Below are 22,534 nucleotides of genomic sequence, written 5' to 3' on the forward strand. Positions count from 1 at the left end.
TTTAAGGTGAGAGGGGAGAGATACAAAAGCATCCAGAGGGGCAATTTTTTCACACGAAGGGTGGTGTCTGAAATAAGCTGCCAGAGATTGTAATAGAGGCAGGCAAATTTGTTCTTTTAAAAAGCATTTAGACAGTTACATGGGTAAGATGAGCATAGAGAGATATGGGCCGAATGCGGGCAATTGGGATTAGCTTAGGGGTTTAAAAAAAGGGCAGCATGGACAAGTTGGGCCGATGGGCAAGTTTCTGTGCTGTAAACCTCTATGACTCTATGAAATTGGTCCTGCCACTTTTTTGCTACCTTTCCGCTGTCATACTGTTGAAGTATTGCCACAATAGCGATGCCAATTTCTATTAAATAAAGAGTTATGCCTCAAAGAAGCTATAACTCACCAGATGAGTGTAGGGTGCTCCACTGCACTTAACACATTCAAAAGAAACTAGAGAAACTATAGCGAGATGATGGGTGAATTTTATAGGGTACTACTAGTGAAACTCTTGAGTGGAATGTCATCTTCTTAATGTGTTATTTAATTTACAAGCCATTTGTGACAACTTACCATATAAAATCCTATTGTGCATGATGAGGACAACAAGAATTTTCCAATTTTCTACTCCTCCAGGCATATCAGAAGTTAAAATTGTACTTAACTAAATTAAGTGGGAGAGAGGACACCAAATTGTATTCAAGATCATTATATTGGTTTTTAAAACTTGTGGGATACATTAACTGTTTTCTTGCTTTTCCCCGCTTGAGGGAACTTTTTGGGTTAGAAAAATAACCGCAAATGAAACATTGGGCGGGATTTTACAACCTCACTCGGGCAAGGCCAGAAATTCCCACCTGAGGTCAACAGAGATTTCCATTGTCAGACCCTCGCCTATGCCAATTCCAAAGCGGGCGAGGTGGTAGAGTTCCGGCCTGTGTTTACGTTGGATATCTAATTACTAAGCAAACCCCAAGAATGGCACTTTAGCAATGAGGGGCATTTTATTTTAACTCTCAGGAATATGGGGAATGGAATAAGTTACAAAGTATACTGCAATAATGAGAATGTGTTGAATGGCTGTTCCAGTAAAATAACTGAAAAATCACTATTCCAGGTTTTCTATATCTCCAGTACCCTACAAGTGGCCAATGCTCCACTTGAGCCTAGGTTAATTGACTAAAGATCATAGCAGCTCCAGGTCCTGACCTCGCCTAACATTCATATGCACATTTTCTAGTCACAGTCACTAGTCAGTTACTAGGGGCCAAGTTCTCCCATCTGGGACTAAGTTCCATAGTTGAGGTATGAATGGGGAGTGTTTCCCACTAGGAGACTGATGGAAAACCATGCCATATCATTCAGCCCTGACCTCATTAATTCTGCATTCAGGGCCAAGTGCCATTTTCCATGGTGAAGCAGGCTTGATTGTGTGTGTGCCACTGTTGTATCTGCATTAAAAAGTATCCAACATCACTGATCTACCATTTCAGAAAGAAGATAGACTTCCTGAAAAAGAAGATGGATCTCCAGGAACATGCTGAGGCTGGAAGATGGGCCTCCTTGATGATATTGAAACTGGAAGATCCACCTAATGGACGCTCCCCTCCAACCACTGCTGTGGTGTTCCAGGGTCCAGGATCATTGGTGGCCTCCATCCCAAATTTTGGAGGCAACTTCAGATCTTCTTCAGGTAAGTCCCAACTTCCGCACACCATGTTGGTCCAGATATGTTCTGGATTGATGTTTCTTCCCGCTAGCATTCCAACAAATAGAGACTGGGTGGAATATCCTGGTCAGGCCTTCATTAGCGAGAGGCAAATCAATTTCATGCTGGCCACCAGGAGGTTCCCTGATCCATCATGGTACTGGTTGAAAATTCTGCAGGAAATTCATACCAGCATAGAAACAATTTTTGAGCCTCCATCGAACCTGCCGGTGGAGACATGGGTAATTCCACCCAAGGAGGGGGAATGTTGACTGCCCTTCAGCAACCCCGCTTCTCCACAACACTCTCCCCCCGCAGAGTGCTAAAACCAAGAAGTAGTATCTCTACTTCTGTCAGACTGAGATCAGCTAACTCAGCACAGATTGAGAACCAAACATGGATTGGTTGGTATGGTTTATTACCAATCATTGGACCAAAGAGGGATTTGCCTTGGCAAGTGTACAGGATTACGGGGATAGAATGGAGGGGAGAGCCTGGGTAAGATGCTGATTCGGTGCAGACTTGATGGGCTTATTGGCCTCCTTCTGCACTGTGGGGGTATTGTTTTTAAATTTAGTTTTAGCTGGGTATATTACCAATGGAGACAGGACATCAGGGAATGAACATCTCTCAACTCTGCCAAGAGAAGCTAAACAGGACAAGGAAGCTGCAAAGAGGGAGATTCCCAAAGAACAAGATGCAGTCCAGGTAACAAGGGAATTGAAACAGAAAAAATGTTTTACAAAGACTGAAGACTGAAACTTGGGCTCCACACCAAGTATCCATAGGAAGGACAGAATAGAGTTGGAGAAAGGAACAGTGTTTTACCAAATTTACCAAAACGATACTGAGTTTAAAGGATTAAATTGTGAGGACAGATTGCATAAAATTGGGATATATTAGCGTGAGTTCAGAAAGTGATCTCATGAAGTGTGTAAAGTAATTTAGATATGGGGAAGCTATTTCCTCTGGTCGGAAATAAAGTGAAAGCAGTCACAATTTTACGATTAGAGCTGAGTCAACCAAGAGTGAAAGCAGGAAGAACTTTTCATATGAAGGGTAATGGAACTTTTCCCTCAAAAGGTTCTGGATGCTTACTTGAAGCTTTAAAGACTAGATTGACAGATTTTTAGATGAGAAGGAATTTCTTCACAAAAAGAGTTGTGAATCTTTGGAATTCTATACCCCAGAAGGTTCTGGATATTCAATCATTGATTGCATTCAAGACTGAGATCAAGATTTTTGGACACAAAGTGACGGGAAGAAAAGTGGAATTGTAATAGAAGATGCAACTTGACTTTATTGAATGGCAGAGCAGCCTCAAGATCCCTACTCCTGCTTTTATATCTTATGTTCTTATCAAGTAAGAGCATCAAGGGATTATGGTTCAGGACAGGTGAATAGATATGAGTCACATTCACAGATCAACACTCACTTCCCAAGAGCAACTCGTGTTGGACAACAAATGCCAGCAGCAGCAGCAGCAATCATAAGAACATAAGAAATAGGAGCAGGAGTAGGCCATCTAGCCCTTCGAGCCTGCCCTGCCATTCAATAAGATCATGGCTGATCTGTCGTGGCTCAGTTCCACTTTCCCGCCCTCTCCCCATAACCCTTAATCCCTTCTCTTATCAAAAACCCATCAACCCGCTTCTTAAAAATATTTAGCGAGGCAGCCTCCACCACTTCAACGGGCAGAGAATTCCAGAGATTCACCACCCTTTGAGTGAAGAAGTTCCTCCTCAACTCCGTTCTAAACCGCCTCCCCTTTATCTTGAGGCTGTGCCCCCTAGTCCTACTGTCTTTTTTGAGCGGGAAGAGTCTCTCCACCTCTATCCTATCCATCCCATTCATCATCTTATACGTCTCAATGAGATCTCCCCTCATTCTTCTAAACTCTAACGAGTACAAGCCTAGTTTATTCAGCCTCTCCTCATAGCTCAATCCCCTCAACTCCGGTATCAGCCTAGTAAACCTCCTCTGCACTCCCTCCAGGGCCAAAATATCCTTGCGCAGGTGCGGCGCCCAAAACTGCACACAGTACTCCAGCTGCGGCCTCACCAATGCCCTATACAGCTGCAGCAAGACCTCCCTACTTTTATATTCAATCCCCCTCGCTATGAAGGCCAGCATCCCATTCGCCTTCCTGACCACCTGCTGCACCTGCAAGCTGGGTTTTTGCGATTCATGCACAAGGACCCCGAGGTCCCTCTGCACCGTCGCCTGCTGCAGTTTTTCGCCACGTAAGTAATAGTCCTTCCTACCATTCTTCCTACCAAAGTGGACCACCTCACACTTGCCAACATTAAATTCCATTTGCCATTTCCTGGCCCATTCGCCCAGCCTATCTAGATCCTTCTGCAGACTCTCCACACCCTCCGCACAATTTGCCGTTCCCCCAATCTTGGTGTCATCAGCAAATTTCGACACCCTGCACTCGGTTCCCTCCTCCAGATCATCTATATAAATGGTAAATAGCTGAGGCCCCAGCACCGACCCCTGGGGCACCCCACTAGTCACCATCCGCCAATCCGAATAGCACCCAGGTATGTCCTTTCACTGAATTCACGGTTATTATAATGTCCTCACTATGGAGTACACGATTTATAGGAGAGTGCAATAATAGAACTATTTTGCATCCTAATGCCAATTTAAAATTAAATATCTTGTGCATGTTATAAATGTGCTTTGTCGATCTAACTAGTCCCAAAAACTGTAACTATAAATTATGCATCTGAAACAAAATAAGGTTGATTTACTTCTCAAAATTCAATGCATTGGTCCACTCAAGTAATTCATCCACCTCCCAGTCAAGGACTGCATTAGGGCCACTCTGCTCCACACTGTTGATTACTCCTTCTGTTGCTCTCTGCACCAGGACAGCTGTATTTGGATCCAGTGTCCGGGCCTGCAACATGCCCTCATGGTACCTGGAAGATATTAAATAAATCAACATGAAATTAGAGCTGTGCTGCTTTTTTGTATTGTGGCTGCAGAATCTGCAATGGGTTGGAACCCTTTCTCATTAACTTACTGATCTAAACGGGGGTGGAGGCGTGATCCTTCTGCCTTGTTTAACAGAAGGAAGGTCAATTGGATAGCATCACTAGTAAGAATGTTTGCTGCTCTGGCCTCTTTAGCCTCAAATAACGAGTGGAACAATGGAAATGGGATCCACAGGGGTGACCTGACCAAAACAGGCACTATGATGGGACTTGCGGAAAGGGTGGAAGGGGGGGGCGCGATACAACAGCTTGAAGGTGGGCAGGGAGGTGGTAGGCTTTCCATCCCTCGCAATTTACATGCACAAACCCTGCCAAAACTGTGTCCGGTAGAGGGTCATGAAATCCAGCCCACAAATTCTAATATTCTCCCAACAACAGACAATAATAGACTAACTGGCCTATAGTTTCCGGCTTTCTGCCTCATTCCTTTCTTAAATACAGGTGTTATATTTGCAATTCAAATCTGCTGGGACCTTTCCAAAATCTAAGGAATTTTGGAGGACTGCAACCAATGCATCCAATATCTCTGCAGCCACCTCTTTTAAGACTGTAGAATGCAGACCATCCATTCCAAAGGATTTAACAACCATCAGTTCCATTACGTTTTCTCCAGTGATTAAGTTTCTTTCGCCCTTCAGCCTCTTGATTTTCTATATTCTTGGGGTACTTTATGTATCTTCCATTGTAAAACAGATTCAAAGTACTTGTTCAGAGCCTCTGCCGTTTCCTCATTTCTCATTATTAATTCTGCAGTCTCACCCTCTTAGGGACTAATGCTCAATTTAGTCACTGTTTTCCTTTTTATATACTTGTGTAAGCTTTTAGTTCCTATTTTTATATTGCTTTCTAGTTTTATCCCAAACCCCAATTTCTCAATTTTTAATACTTTTAATCCTTCTTTGCTGATTTCTAAAATGTTCCCAATCTTCTAGTTTATCACTAATTTTCTTAGCAGTGAATGCCTTTTCTATCAATTTAATACTACCCTCAACTTGCTTAGTTAGACACAATATGGTGCATCCTTTTGGTTGTCTATCTTAATGCAATATATTTTTTGCTGAGATTTATTAAATATCTCTTTAAACGTCTGCCACTGCTTCTCTACCTCTTCTCTTTTGACCCATTTACGAAGTCTACTTTAACCAACTCTCTCTTCATGCCCTTATAATTGCCTTTATTTAAGTTTGAGAGACTAGTTATGGATTCACATTTCTCAGTCTCAAACTGAAAGTGAAGTTCTATCATGCTACGATCACTTTTTACTATGAGGTGTTTAATTAATAGTGTTTCATTGCATATTACCAGATTCAAAGTAGCTTCTTTTTTGACATGTTTCAGAGCGTATTGTTCAAAGACAATGTCCTAACTACACGCTATGAACTTTTTCTCCAGGCTATTTTTGCCAATTTGATTTGTCTAATTGATTTGAAGATTCAATTGCTTGATGTATTCTTAATCCTACTGTGTAGCTACTGTTAGGAAGCTTTTAAACTACTCCCACCATTAACTTCTTTCCTTTGCTATTTCATAGCTCCACACAAACTGATTCTAAGGCTGTAATTCTCTGGCCATCCATGCCAGTGAGATTGTCTGGTCCCATTGCAGTGAACAGAAATTCTCTGTCCACGCTTGCAGCAACAGTGGAGTGTGAAAATTCTAAGTGCCTAATTCGTGGGAAAACTAGAGTAATTCACACTTTTTTTTTCAGTGGGAATTCACACTAGAATCTCCCAAACTCTGTACAGTTTAGAGGCTACCAGTGTGAATATCATTAACATCAGGGGGCAGTGCCTATTAATGCCCGGAGGCTGAATCAGCAGACCTCTGCACTTGCGCAATGGCCTCGAACTGTTAGTCTCTTGTTTGCTGGCCAGCTCCATTTCTGGCAAACCCAGGACTCCATCCAACTCCCCACAGCCCGATCATGGTCCCCAACCATTCCTGCGCTGAGCCCTGACCCCCTCCCCGCCGTCCTGGAGTGCCCCAATCTCCAGTTCCCCCCCTACAGCAGTCTCGACCCACCGCAACTTCCCCCCCCCCGCCACACACAGGCAGTGCCGAACCCCCAGCAGGCAGAATCTCCCCAGCCCATCCTTATCTCCAGCCCCCACCCTTGTGACGGTCCTCAACTGCTCCCCCCCACCGCACAGTGCAGGGCCCTCCAAGAGGCAGCACCTCCCAGCTCCGCCTTCCCCGCAGATCCCACTCTTCCCACTGGCTGACCCTCCCCCCAGCAGACCCCCTACCTGACGGACCACCCACCCCTGCTCGCTGGCCTCTGACATGCCTCAACTGATCCCAATGGCTGAGTTGCAATATAACCCCCCACCCCACCGATCACACCTAGGCCTGCTCCCCATATGCCCTGTCCCTTGGCACTACCTCATGCCTGATAGGCATTGCCAAGGTGCTCCCTGAGCATGCTCCTTGGGCAGTGCTAGGGGCACAGGCTGGCATCACCCCCCCCCAACCACCCAACCCCAGGGGGGCCCTGATTGCTCCTCCTTCGCTCGGGGTTGTCCCGATAGTTCCCCAAAAGTGGGGATCTACTGTAAACTCCGCTAGAGTGAAATATTCTGGTGGGGTGGGAGAAGCTAGCAGGCCTGGAGAATTCAATCCTGGGCCCGCTAATTACACTAAAAGCAGATTTAAAATAAATTAAAATAATTTACCTGGTCTTCCCGTCATATGAAGGCATGAGTAATCTAGGCCTAGAATTTAGAAGAATGGGAGGTGATCTCATTGAAATATATGAAGTTCTTAAGGGGCTTGATAGGGTAGATATTGGGAGGATGTTTGCCCTAGATGAGGAGGCTAGTACTTGGCATCAAAGACTCAAAATAAGAAGGCAGCTGTTTAGGACTGAGATGAAGAGAAATTTCTGCACTCAAAGGATTGTGGATATTTAGAATTCGCCACCCTAGAAAGTAGTGAATGCTCAAATACTGAGTGTACTCAATAATATTTTGGATACTAAAGGAATTTAAGGGCATTGAGGCAGTGCGAGAAGGTGAATTTGAGATCGAAGATCAGCTATGATTGTATTGAATGGCAGAACAGTTTCAATGAACTGAACGGCCTACTCCTGCTCCTACTTCTTCTGTTCTTGCATTATTATGAATGGACGCAGAATTAATTCATGTTACATGAATACAGCAGAGATTAGAAGAAATATCCTAATCATAATCAAACCTTCCCCTTATACCATGTTTTATGAATCAGATGGATTAAAAATTGCTACACTTGGGACACTTGAGTACTTTAATGCTAGAATAAAATGTAACAATATCTAATGAACTGATTGGCAGCCACAAGTGCAAAACTTCACTTAATCAACATTATCTCATCAAACAATAACTTACTTCACAAAACAAGACTCGCAAATTGAACATAAATTGTTCTTTTTTTAATTGTGGCTCCCTCTGCAGGTTCACTGAGTAAAGGCATTGAACTCTGCTCTGTCTTGCAATGATCCACTGGGTAAATGCACTGATTCCAGCTTATGCCAAATGAGGGCATAAATGAACTTAGATGGGATATCCCTCAAGTGTCAAATTGCACTCATTACCAAGACTCAGATAATGAATAATGGTTCTAGGGCAAGAGTCAACTATTGTCCTTGCAAAGAATCAATCATTTTCTGCAGAGGTGTGAGAGAAGAAAACTGAGGAATGAAAAATAAAGTGGTACAAGTAATAACTGCCTTTCCTCAATCCTTGACAATTTGCTAAATGTTTCTGAAATTTTAGTTAAGAAGCAGGCTCAATGTCCAACTTTGAATGTTTTTCTTTGTCTCCAGCAAAAGTTAGGCGCTCCAGGACCACCTATTGCACCTAGTGATTGCATATACATTTGTTCAAACTCACATCTTTGTCATCCATTCAATTTTTCTTTGTTTTTGCTTTCTTGTGACCTCTTGCCTTCTCTGGAGTTTGCAATGATGAAACTTCGTTGTCTTTTTGTTAGGCTCAAACTCCATATAATCTGTAGTGGTTCCAAGAAACTGAACAAAATGTCAAAGTTATTGAATATTTAATTAACAAATAAAAATCGTATGCCCTTATGAATCAATAAAATACTGAATATTGGTGAAAAGAGAGCCATGTTGCTAAAGTTTTTCATCTTGCACTTATCAAGACAAATGCTAGAATGCCAAATTTCAAATGATCACAATTTATAGTATAGGAGAAAAGGGTGCTGATTGGTTGGTACATCAATTCTGATTGGCTGAGGTATTGCTATGGAGAAAACAAGGGGAACTACTAGCTTCCCAAACAAAGGGTAGTTAAAAGAAATGTAAGGCTTGAAAACATTCCTTTTGTTTGCAGATAATAGGTCCCTCTGTATGAATTTATGTCACTTCTGGCAAGTGTAAATGAACCAACTTTTAAGACTGATTGATTATCTTAAACTGATTGTTAGTATACCTATTAATGTACCCAGGATTGTTCAGCAAGTGTTTTCCAATCACAGAATCACATCCAACAATAGATATTGTGTTTTTGGATTTGCAAGCATGGGATGGTTCAGTATATTCTGCACTCTACCTAGTATGAATAACTGAAGGAACATGATGTTTGATTTGATCAGCCAATTATTGGGTCATATAGCCTATATACCTGACAGTGCACTGGCACTGAAGCTTATATACGACATGGATCAATTGTGAGGTAGGCTGAATGTCTTTTTGGACTAATGGCACATCCTGTTTGTGGAGAAAAACACTCACATAGCCACTGCATAATAGCAGCACGAAATGGCTTATTTAACCTGTTGTTAAAAGTCCTTTAGTTGTTTGTAAAAGGCAAAGGCAAAGATCATACTCAACCAGCTCATGCTTGCAAAACCCATAACAAAATGTCCACTGTTAGATGTGATTCTGCTGAACAATCCTGATAATGCTGTTCTAATGATCAATTTAAGATGATCAGTAGGAGTTAGTTCGCCAGAAGCAACATATATTCATACGCAGAGACCGGTTCTCTGCAAACAAAAGGAATAAGTTCAAGTCTTACACCTTTTTTGAATTACCTTGGGAGCTTGGGGTGCCTATAGACCCCCATCGCCTCCTCCATGGCAAAGCCTCAACCAATCAGAATCAACTTGTCAACCAATCAGCACTCTTTTATCCTACAGTATAAATTGTTGCGATCATTTGAAATTTTGCATTCTTGAATTTGTCCTGATGAGCGGAAGACGAAAATCTTCAACAGCTACTGTCCCTCTTTTCAGCAATATTCAAGTTTTGTACTACTAACTGACTTTTGTGGATAACTTTAACTTCAATACTTTAGATAGAGTTTTGTTTTATTGAGTCATAAGGCAGAGATAATATGTGCATATGAAATATTAAATAGAACTAGACAGAAACTACAACATAAAAACAGGTGGTTTGATCTAACCCATCATTCATACTCTCCACATGAGCAATAATCCAAATCCCATGTACCCATCCTATTCCCATTTACCTTTACTTCCATTTTCCTTCAACTGCCTATTTTCTAATACATTATTATATATTGACATGGTCACTTTTTCAATCATTAACTACTACAATGATAAATCATAATGATTATGATCAATCATAAACCACTGCAAAAAAAGTCTCTGTCGCCGTCCTGATTCTACATTAAGCCTACATAGCGCTATAAATGAATTTCTCCTCCCCGCCAATATTTATTTATCCAATTGAATGGGGCGGGGGGGGGGGGGGAGTTGTGGTAAAGACTAACACAGATTGCCCTAGTAAAAGAGGGCAAAGCATAAATCAAACGAGAGTGTGTGTGAACAAAGTAGCATTATTGGAATTTTTTTATTTCCTAACCAATTATAAAAGCCTTCCTTGCATGGCTCTGGTTTGTCAAACAATAGCATCAGTGATATATGATCTTCAGTTTTGGCTGGAACTATTTTTGAGTGCTCCTAGCAACAAATGCACAGAAGAGTAGTGATTGGATTTTACTTGTATTTAGCTGTAACCATGATATCAGAGGATTAATCTTACATACTCTCAGCTGTAACCATCCTATCTCTTCTATTCAGCTGTAATCTTATATATATTCAACTGTAAATATCCTACCTCAGGATTAACATTATAATACACTCATCAGACACCACCTGTGATTGGAACTTGCACAGCTCTTCTAAAATGTCAAGATAGATTTCACACATTTTAATGCAGAGTTTATGGGCAATGATCTCTGGCAAGAATTTGGGCAGCATGGTAGTGTAGTGGTTAGCACTGTTGCTTCACAGCTCCAGGGATCTGGGTTCGATTCCCAGCTCGGGTCACTGTCTGTGCAGAGTTTGCACATTCTCCCCGTGTCTGCATGGGTTTCCTCCAGGTGCTCCGGTTTCCTCCCACAGTCCAAAGATGTGCGGGTTAGGCGGATTGGCCAAGCTAAATTGCCCCTTAATGTCCCGGGATGCATAGGTTAGAGGGATTAGCAGGTAAGTATGTTGGGATACGGGGATAGGGCCTGGGTGGGATTGTTGCTGGTGCAGACTCGATGGGCTGAATGGCCTCTCTCTGCATTGTAGTGTTTCTATGGTTTCTAATTTCACGTCCATCATTGTGGAGTGGTACCACAACTGATTGTAGCTACCTTTATGGGGTATTTCCAGCAGGAACTTGGAATATTGTCATCAGACTGAGTAGCCAATCATTGACACACAAATAGAAACAAAAAGCACAAAAATAGGGTCACATCTGAAAAAAAATTACATAGTGTAAATTAAAGATTGGAACATACATGTGGTGAATGTAGAAGCTAAAATATTCTAAAACATATTTCAAGAAATGAATATATTTAGCTTCAAAAAGAACATTCATTCATCAATCAACAGCATTCCAGAAATATACAGCCATTTTCAGGGTCAGTTCTGTTGTTCATCTAATTTTATTAATTACATCTCTTATAACCCAATCTAATGAATTGTAACTTTATATGAGGTTTCTAATGGTGATGTGGGAGCAAGAAAATTGAAGTTTTCACAATTTCAGTGATTGCTGGCTCTGGTGGTTGTTCACAGTGCAGCCTCTGTCAGAACCTTAAGTGACAAGCCGCATCTAGATTCCCACGCACATGATCAACATCTTGAAGTTGTGGTCAGCTTTGCAGAAGTAATGATGGAGAATGCTGACAGTTCACCATGAACTCCCTGGAGCAAAATCTAGGCCACTGTCATCATCTGATCTCAGGATGAGCTATTACATACACTCAGTTTAAACAGCCTGTCACAAGATGGGAGTCATATATACAGGTATCAGCATTGTACTTAAGGGTGAACCTCACATACCCTAATTCTCATCACTTTAGGTCCAATCCCCTAAACTAAATTCTCTTGACCTGCCCTCTGCTTATGTCCACTTATAACATTAACCGCATTACAGCAAAAAAGTAAATCGCTGAACTAAATGGACAATCCAAGTCTTGGTTTTGCCTGCCGTTTGTCCATTACAATTTAAGCTAGCCCAAGCAATTCCTGCACACATCTCAATTGTCAGTTCGATAGCCCTTTAAGTAGGTTATATATGTTCAGTTTACTTCTTTTAGTGATTGGAAAATTGCATCTTTACCTTGTCTGAAAGACTTCTCCAGTCATTATTCTCTATTCGTTTGTACCATCCATAATGGTCATCCTCCTGATCTTTTACAAGGTTATAGTTGTGAATTTGCCCGGGTAGTTTCTGTTTCAAACCAGGATGAGTATAATCTTTTGGACTGTTTGCACATATATCGACAACTGTTCGGTGAGTGAATATTTTGTAGTAGATTTTTGGAGGAAATGTTTCCTACAAGCCAGAGCAGGATGAAAAAGGAAAAAGCATCGCAATTAGTTAGCACTTTTTCATGACCATAAGTCATCCCTAAACACTTTACCTGAAGAAGTTTTGCAGTGCCATTGTTGTAATATGGAAAACATGGCATCAAACTCCACAAACAGCAATGTAATAATGGCCAATTAATTTGCTTTTGAGATGTCGGTCAAGAGATAAATATTAGCCAAGATGGCAAGGATATAACTCCTTGGCTCTTCTTCAAAAGAGTGCCATGGGTTCTTTTAAATTCACCTAAGAGGATAATGGGGCCTCAGTTTAACCTCTCATCTAAAAGGCAGCAGCCCTGACAGTGCAGCACTCTCTCAGCACTACTCCGAAACATCAGTCTTGATTTTTGTGCCCAAGTGGGACTCCTGATTCAAATCAAATTTGCAACCAATTGAACCATAGCTGACACAGTGAATGTAAGCTCAGATCCTGATATTTTCTTTCTGAAAATAACTGCCTTGGAACCCAAATAAAATCCACAAACAAGTTTTGTCGCTAACAAGCACATGCATGATGGCACAGTGGCTGAATCCGAGTTCAATTCTGGCCTCAGGCGATTGTGTGGAGTTTGCACGTTCTCCCTGTGTCTCTGTGGGTTTCTTCCGGGCACTCCAGTATCCATCCACAATCCAAAAGATGTGCTGGTTAAGTGCGTTGGCCATGCTAAATTCTCCCTCTGTGTACCCAAACAGGCGCCGGAGTGTGACAACTAGGGGATTTTCATAGTAACTTCATTGCAATGTAAACATAAGCCTACTTGTGACATTAATAAATAAACTATAAACTTAAACATGCAGAATTCCATTAGACAATTCAAACAATGGCAGATGCACTATTTAGGCTACAGTGCTGAAACTAGTGACTTTGCCAACTTTGGAAAATTTGTGCCACTGCTATAATCTGTTGTTGCAAATGCTTTAAATTTTAAAAAATGTTATTCTTGTTAAGATTACATTTTTCACCTCCCCCTCCCCACCAATAGACTGAATAAGGAAGTTTTGTGATGGGAAGAAGTGGTCTTTACCAAGCTGAAGATACAGGTCAGGATCATAGCCTGAACCTCAGAAAATATGGCAGTGGTTATTTTGGCAGAATTAGATAAATTAACTTGGCATTTTCCTAGAATAGGAAAGTCACACCAGAATTTAACACCCAGTATATAATAGCATCAATAAATCGAAATGGCCAAAAATTATCATTTTCTATCTGTGCAAAAGCAAACAAAGATCACTTACTCCTCCCAGTCGGAACCGGACATGAACACCAGCAGCACTGTCCAGTAATTTTGCCTGTGAATATGTCATAGCAATGAATTCAAATTTCGCTTTGTTCACTTTCTCGAATCCTCATTTGTATATTATTTTAAATTTAATTGTGTAGCAGAGTCACAATTTAGAATATAATAACTGGTATCAATCAACTCATAAGAACATAAGAAATAGGAGCAGGAGTAGGCCATCTAGCCCTTCGAGCCTGCCCCGCCATTCAATAAGATCATGGCTGATCTGAAGTGGCTCAGTTCCACTTTCCCGCTTTCTCCCCATAGCCCTGAATCCCCTTGCCTACCAAAAACCTATCTACCCATGTCTTAAATATATTTAGCGAGGTAGCCTCCACCACTTCAACGGGCAGAGAATTCCAGAGATCCACCACCCTTTGAGTGAAGATGTTCCTCCTTAACTCTGTTCTAAACTGCACCCCCCCTTATCTTGAAGCTGTGCCCTCTAGTCCTGCTGTCCTTTCTGAGCAGGAAGAACCTCTCCACCTCTACCCTATCCATCCCTTTCATCATCTTATACGTTTCAATGAGATCCCCCCTCATCCTTCTAAACTCTAACAAGTATAAGCCCAGTCCACTCAGCCTCTCCTGCCTCAACCCCCTCACCTCCGGTATCAGCCTAGTGAACTCATCAAAATACAAAGCAACAAATGTAAATTGTGACCACATTTTATTTAAGACACAGTAAATTATTAAAATACACAGGAACCCTAAACATCCAAAAGAAGTGGCGAGTATGAAAATGAAAATATAATAGAGGACCTACTGTTGTCATTTCTGAGTAGGATAATAGGCAGAGCTTTTGGGGAGGCCCCTAACATTGGGGTCAAATGGGGAGCATAGCCTGCATTGTATGAGGAGTAGTCAGTAGGCAGTAATTTTTCCAAATTGGCCAATGAGTGTCGGCAATTGATCGACAATGGAGGCATGATCCCAAGGTCTGAGGAAGAAGTGATTAGATTCTGGATGCGAGTGGATACGGAAATCAGAGGCCTCATAGGGAATGTGGGGGAAGTTGGAAGGATGGAGGCAGGGGTCAATCACAGAGTGTTTGCCAGGCAGGTACACTGGATCCAGCAGATAAATGAAAAAGCACTCACCTCCTGGATCCTGCAGTCCTCACCTGGATCCTGCAATCCTCACGTGGATCCTGCAATCCTCACCAGGGTTCAGCTGTTGAGTTTCCATATTTTAGAGACATTATGGGGGAATCTTCCCTTCCTGGGTTCATGTTCTAAATCTTTATTAGGGTCTCTTCATAAGTATAATCAAGTTTACTAACATCAATAACAGTTTTGATGATCCTGTTAGTTAACGTGTAAAGAGTAATCTGAATAATTAGCAATTAATCAAAAGAATTACATCACAAATTTTCACTTTTTTAAAAATGAAAATAAACTTTATTGTATATAAAAGTTAAACAAATCAAGCTCAATAGCACCAGAGTTTATAAATACGTCTGCTATGAATGTAGTTCTACTTTTTACTTCCCACAAGAGTTCTCTTATACATAACAACAATTTTGGTGATTCATTTATCTTTCCTGAGGCCAACCCAAAGGTATGCCACAGTTCTCCAGAATCTACTTTAAATTTCCCCGGTATTCCAGCTTTCTCCAAGGTGTAAGACTTACAGGGATCCTTCCATTAGCTTTTGGTTCTTTAAAGACATTGTGACCAGTGGGCTCTTCAGCTCCTTGCCATGGTTTTGAACATATTTAGACCTCTTTTTCCCCAGTCTACTCCCACAGCTTTTCAACAGCTCTTTCCAAGTTAACTATTCAAGTTGAGTTCCTTCTCCCACAAGGTTCCAGGAAGACCACTATAGATGTCTTCCTCTAGGTTCAAACTTGGCAAATCTTCCAACTTCTTTCTCCCCTCACAAATTTCAAACTGAACTGCCTGCTTCTGTCAACAAACACATATTGATAAACTAAATGAAATAACCTTCCAGCCAAAGTTTCACCTGGAATCACCATCTCCATGGCAACATGGCATGCTTTGGGATTTTCAGACAGAAATAGTTGGCATACATTGATTCCCGTTATAGGGGAGTTAGGGACTTTTTTTATTGTGGAAGAAACACTGGTGTGTTTTTTGTTCAATGTTTATTGAATTTTCATGTTAGTGCCCCGTGTTATATTCTACACTCTCTGGGACACGGCTGAACATGAAGGTTCAATTGGCCTTCCCTTCTATGCACTGTAAAGAAGATTGTCTGAGATCACTCTCAGACAATCTTCTTTACAGTGCAAAGAAGGGAACAATTAGGAATAAGTACAACAGACAACTAGGGATAATTGAAATGTTTTAGGTGAACTCAAAGTCCTATAAGGACTCTGCCAGCAAAGACTTTGAAATGACATGTGGACAGTACTGACACCATCTTTTAGGCCCCTTATTTTCTTATCTTGAGCAACTGTTCCCATCAACCCTACATCCAGTGTGCGACACCCTTCCCATTTCATTCCCCAAATCCCCTACCCACCCTCTATTCTCCACTAGATCCCTCTTCCACTCCTCCATGGCTCCAATCCAATTTCACCCCTCCATGCCCTTCATCATTGGCTTGCCCTTGCTGGTCCTGAGTCTCCATGCAAGCTGTCATTTTCCTGCTTCCTCCTTTGTGCTGCAGACTCCAAAGAAAACTACTGACCTCAGACACAATTCTACAATGCTGCCTGTTACATTTCTACCTTTAAACAAGTGAATGCCATGAGATTCCTATGTGTTGCTGACTTTATCATGAAAGTAAGAACTAATTACAAAAAGTTGTAAGTACTTGAGGCATACAAATGTTTTAGAAGTAGGAACCCGACCTGGGATGGCGTGAAGCCTGACTTGCCACAGATACATTGCTGAGTCAATCTCTAAATTTGAACCACTGTCAAAAAGTAAAATTTCAGCTCTTGCCTAATTAAGTAAATCTGCTTGCCACATTTGCAATTTTTGAGCTCCCATAATATTCACCCCACACCTATGGATTTTCTTACCTCGATTGGATTAATGCATTTCATCATAAACTGGGGGTTTCCTTGCCCTTTGAAATTAATAATATTCTTGTAATGCTTAAATAGCTGTGTATCCTGCAAACAACAAAACAATTATTGTGGTTACATAACTAGTGCTAAAAGGTAATGAAAATTCCTCAACTGTACCAAAAGAGAAATTAATTTGAACACTAAAAAAATGAAACTTATTAACATAATATGATGGTAGAGATAGGAACTTGTAGCAGTTCTTCCAAGAATGTGAAAGAACTGTAACTCACAAGCACTGGAAAAGAAGTAAGATTTTATTTCTAAGCATTCTGTTCTCCTGAGTATGCTGACTTCCACTAGAACAGGGTTCCATGGACACTGGAAAGCTTCCTTCACCAAAACCAGATAGCCTTTTTTATGTGTGAACAAAAAAGTTTAAACAAGTATGTATGATCATTGCTGGAATTGGGGAAGCACAAATGTCACATATTTGAAACGCAATTCATAATTGAGTGACATGTGCAATTGATGAATTTGAATCAAATTGAAAGTTGAGAGATCAACATTTGAGTTGAAATTCCAAATTGTCGAATTTCCATATGGCTTCTTCTCAGTGTCTATCCATTGCAGTTTTGGTAGAAGATCAAAAGAAATCTCAGGCAAGACTTTAACTCATTCAAAATCCACCCAATCGCACATTGCTAAACTCAAGCCACCTGAATCAAACCCAATCCATTTAAAGAGTTCTAAATGATACAGCAACTTCATTCAATGAGTAGCTAACCATATGAATCAAGATGTGAAGATGCTAGCATTGGACTGGGGTAGGCACAGTTAGAAGTATCACAACATTAGGTTAAAGTCCAACAGGTTTATTTGGAATCACAAGCTTTCGAAGTGCTTCTCCTTCATCAGCTGAAATCAGGAAGTTAATCTCCAATATGTGCTGAATTAGTTGATTATAGTAACATGTTACAATTGGCCTCAGCACACGTGGAAAGCAAAGGGAAAATCATCCAGGGTTCCTACTCTTGAACTGTATCCAATAACCCTTGCTAAAATAATGCGCACTTGAGGTGAAGATAGAATTAAACTTGCAAGGAGGCACTATCATAGACAAAGCTTCTTCAAATATTTACTGCCAAGATTGACATGTAAATAATGGCTATTTGAAAATGCATGTGAGGACAACAGCACTTATGCAACTATAGCCCAGCAAACAGTTACTGCCTTCAGGGGAAAAGATGGGAAAATTGATAAGAATTTCCACTCTCTCCCTCATACGCTAACATAATTTAATAAGGGGAGCAGCAGAATCAACTTTGCAGATGATGAAATTCCCAAAACATTAATAATGGACTTGTAAGGTCCTCCAGTGAATCAACAGTAGATGTCAGCGCTTGTCAACATAACTTTCCAAAATGCTGCATTATATTTTCAAACAGAAGTTGTCGAGACTGAAATCTTCCCAAAGATGCACCGTGTTGGCTCAGATGAGAAGACCAGTGTGAAACTCGCAGGCTGCATAGCCAGCCTTTCTTGACTTATTGAATAGCTGTGCAATTTCAAAGGGGAAGCGAGATTCACACAATGAGCTAGAGGTGGGAGGGCTAAGAAAGCTGGCAATGACAGGAATCTTGAGATTGCAGTGCCTCAATAACAGGCACCCCCCCGCCTCTACCACAGGTACCAAAACCCCCCCGGACATGGGGAATCCTCAAACCACCACCCCCACCAACAGACATTGAGACCCATGGACACAAGTAACCTATCAGTCATGGTCAGTGAGAGCCCCCGCAAGCAGAAGGCCAACTCCCCCATCAACCCTCCCCATGGAAAGGGGCACCGTCTCAATGACATTTCCCAGAGGGCCCCTGGCACTGCCTAGGTAGCGGCGGGGCAAGGCCTGGTCATGTGTCTCACCACCCGGGGCTTTACCTACCTGTGTGGCCGCAAGGTCATGGCCCATGTTTTGGGTAGTTGGACTGCATGCATTTTTGGAAATTTCTGTACTTGATACCACTTTCCAATGCATGTCCACGATGCATGTCCAAGGGCTGCAGGAAGTTTGATTAGCAATAATTGAAAACCACTAAAAATATTCAAACCAGGAATGAACACAGGTGTTAAACCATTTGGAATATTCTGACTGGCTAGATATAACAATTACACATTATCTCAGTGTCAAATGCCTGAACACCAGTGCTTTGAATCAATTACATAAAATCTTTACTGCATGGAGAAGAGATCTTATTTATACAAGGCTCATTCTCTCCCCCTTCAGGCAATTTCTCTTTTATAATAACTTTTCTTAATTACGTAATATAGTTTCGTCTATTTTGATTTTTGAAATGTTGAATACTAGAGTATGGCTATCCAATTGAGAGATGGTGGTTGCTGTGATTTTAAGGCTTTCTTTTACATTTGCCAGCTGAGCTGCTGTGCATTTCGACAACACCAGTTCAGCAAGGGGAAATCGGGCCAGAAGTGCCACCAGAAAGGTAAATTGATGGGAGAGGTTTGAGTGTTCAGTGAGGTATCAAGGGGGCCTTCTGTTCATCCATGATCTCCAAAGTGAATTTAGCATTTATCTTTGGAGGCTTCCTCCATGTGTTTGATGGTCTAACCATACCATACCTGAAATGGCAATTGGATTTGACATAAGTCATTGGGCCCCAATTTCCATATTAAAAGGAGTCTGGTCCCTGAATCAGATGGATGGATTGGATACACAGATGAAGGCTCCTTTTAAAATAGAGCGGGCTACATTATTACTCGTGTTAGTAGGTTGGGGAGTGTGGGGGAAGGGGTGAGATCACTGACCCCATTTTGAGGCCATTAACATCTGGTCAAAATCAACCCCAAAGACTGAATTCATGCAAAGAGTTGGAAAATGCCTCTAGAGTCAGGCTCAATTTGGATCAGCAGCATGTTTTAAAATGCCCAAATGTTGCGTCTGTCAGAATTGTAAAGGCTTCCAGTTGTGTATCATAATCATATCGCATTCAGTCCATTCACAAGGCTGAATTGTGCGAGCCACTTGTGGGTAGGAAAATAGGCAGTCAGACCTGTAAATTAGGACATCATGTGAACCCCCTGTCCTCACCCATCCCCGCTGCGATTTTATGAGCGACATTAGATACATTGATGGGCCATTTGCCCAGAACCCAATTGAATGGGCAATTAATGTCCAGTCAAGAATCTTACCCCATCACCATTCTGAATTAAATGGATGGCAGGAGAAGCTCAATGTTCACCCTGGCAGATATAACCTGCAGTCTATTGACTAATTAAAGGATTCCTCTTGCTGGGCCCCCAGTACCAACTGGAAGCCCATCCCACAGTTTTATCTCTCCACCCAGGGCCTGTCAGCTTGGTCCCGGTGAGATCCCAGACTTACCTGAATGTCCAGGTCCATAACTGAATGCCACCTCCTAGACCTACCTGCAGGACCAGCAGTGGCCAGTGCTCCTTCTGGCCTTGCTGGTGTGAGGAGCACAGTTAGAAGTCTCACAACACCAGCTTAAAAGTCCAACGTTTATTTGGCAGCACAAGTTTTCGGAGTCTCGCTCCTTCATGAGTGTGAGGAGTTGCAGGCTTTTGACTGGCCAGCAGTTCTTTGAGATAGGACTTCCTCCTGGAGACAGACAGAAGTCATATCTTGTATAAATTAAAGGCCCAATCTGCTGAAACATTAAAGTGGGGCAAACCAGATAGGTAGAGTGGGCTCACTCCTGACATTTACATTGGGTTTCAGGGAGTCTACCCTCAGCATTTAGTCCATCCCACTCTTGCTAAGTGGCCTGTTGGTGTAGAAGCAAATGTTAGTTATCTATTGGAACTATCTTTCACACATTGCCTTAAAGAATTTAATGATGCAATGCACCAGTACCATGAAATAGCATATCCTCCTATTACGAGTTCAAAGATCACATGATCAAAGAGGTCACATGACTATGGAAAGTCAGATGCAATAATGATGGCATCCAAAAATCTAAACACCCATCTTCTCATAATGAAGAAAAGACAATGTGCATGCACCATCATGTGTAACTGTTAGTTACCCAAGTTATCCACTATCTCATAACTGTTCCCATGAATTAACAAACTGTTTATTATTCTGATCAGTCGTTGTACACATATTCATACAATCATTAAATTGTGCAGTTGGTTTCTTAATGGTATGTGTGCTCTTCGTCATTGGCTATTCATCTGAATGATGTTCCTTTGCCAGGAAGTATTATTCCTGTGGCACTTACTGTTGTCATGGTAACTGTTGTAGTTTTCTCCTTTCCATTGTTGAGGACTGGCAGATCTCTGGGAGGGATCGTCATTCTGTACTGAGGTATAATCTTCCTAATCAGCTGCCTGCAGTGAAGGAACAGCTTTTCTCTTTGTTCGTCTCTGCTGGCAGTTGCACTGATATATTTGATTGTTCACTTCCACCATGTACAACTGAGGTAACAACTGTTCTACGCAAGTCCCACATGGGCTGACTCCTACTGAGGACATTAAAGGTCTGTAACCTGATGAGCCTCCAATGTTCAGCTCTGGCAAAAGTCTGGCAATCTTGTCAAAATGAAATGTGGCTTTCTTTTGATTTGATTTGATTTATTATTGTCACATGTATTAACATACAGTGAAAAGTATTGTTTCTTGCGCTATACAGACAAAGAATACCGTTCATAGAGAAGGAAACAAGAGAGTGTAGAATGTCGTGTTACAGTCATAGCTAGGATGTAGAGAAAGATCAATTTAATGCAAGGTAAATCCATTCAAAAGTCTGACAGCAGCAGGGAAGAAGCTGTTTTTGAGTCGGCTGATACATGACCTCAGACTTTTGAATCTTCTTCCCAATAGAAGAAGGTGAAGAGAGAATGTCCGGGGTGTCCTGCTCCTATTTCTTATGTTCTTATGTGTGGGGTCCCTTAACTATGCTGGCTGCTTTGCCGAGGCAAAGTGTAGACAGAGTCAATGGATGGGAGGCTGGTTTGCGTGGTGACTTGGGCTATATTCAAGACCTTTTGTCATTTAACCTTGAATTTCTTCATGTGTGTCTGTTACTACTTCTGGCTTCAGTAGTTTTTTGATTATTGGAAGTGTAGGTAGGTTGCGATATGACATTATTCTTCGGAATGAATTAATTTCCATGCCTTTAGTCAGTGTGTTTCTTCATTCAAGGATTGCCTTGTATGTTTTTTTTGCTAGATTGGCTTGATTTCCTGATAGTTTCTTTGGTGATTTTCACTGCTGCCTTATCCTTCCTATTCAACTGGGGATATTGTAATGATGATGTACAGTATTGAATTTCCCAATCCTTTGTGAAGCAGCTGAATTCTTCACTCATGAATTTAAGATGATTGTCATTCACCTTAATGTCTGGAATGCAGTAATGACTGAAGCATGCTTTAAGGCATTCCACAATCTCACCTTTTGTCATTGAAGTCACTTGATCTAATTCCAAATAGTCATAGAAACACTGAAAATAGAAGCAGGAGGAGGCAATTCGGCCCTTCAAGCCTGCTCCGCATTCATTATGATCATGGCAGATTATCCAACTCAATAGCCTGATCCCCTAACCTCCATATCCTTTGATCTCCTTTGCCTCAAGCACTATATCTAACTGCTTCTTGAAAAAATTCAATGTTTTGCCCTCAACTAATTTCTGTGGTAGCGCATTCCATAGTCTGGCCACTCTTTGTGTGAAGAAATTTCTCATCTCTGTCCTAAACAGTCTATCTGT

General features: G+C 41.5%; 1 protein-coding gene across 3 annotated transcripts in view; it reads right to left on the reverse strand.

Annotated features, from left to right (window-relative positions):
* c10h11orf65 (chromosome 10 C11orf65 homolog) overlaps positions 1–22,534 on the reverse strand; it is a 69,618-nt gene that overhangs the window by 8,745 nt on the left and 38,339 nt on the right. For all 3 annotated transcript variants that reach the window (XM_080197913.1, XM_080197911.1, XM_080197912.1), the window contains 5 exons: positions 16,804–16,896; positions 13,768–13,821; positions 12,281–12,496; positions 8,568–8,704; positions 4,456–4,626 (listed from right to left, as the gene is read on the reverse strand). In XM_080197913.1, the coding sequence (XP_080054039.1) occupies positions 4,456–4,626; positions 8,568–8,704; positions 12,281–12,496; positions 13,768–13,821; positions 16,804–16,896 (671 nt within the window). The remainder of the gene's footprint in view (positions 1–4,455; positions 4,627–8,567; positions 8,705–12,280; positions 12,497–13,767; positions 13,822–16,803; positions 16,897–22,534) is intronic.

This window comes from Carcharhinus amblyrhynchos, chromosome 10 (assembly GCF_965287045.1).
Source record: "Carcharhinus amblyrhynchos chromosome 10, sCarAmb.v2.hapA, whole genome shotgun sequence".
Lineage (NCBI taxonomy): Eukaryota > Metazoa > Chordata > Chondrichthyes > Carcharhiniformes > Carcharhinidae > Carcharhinus > Carcharhinus amblyrhynchos.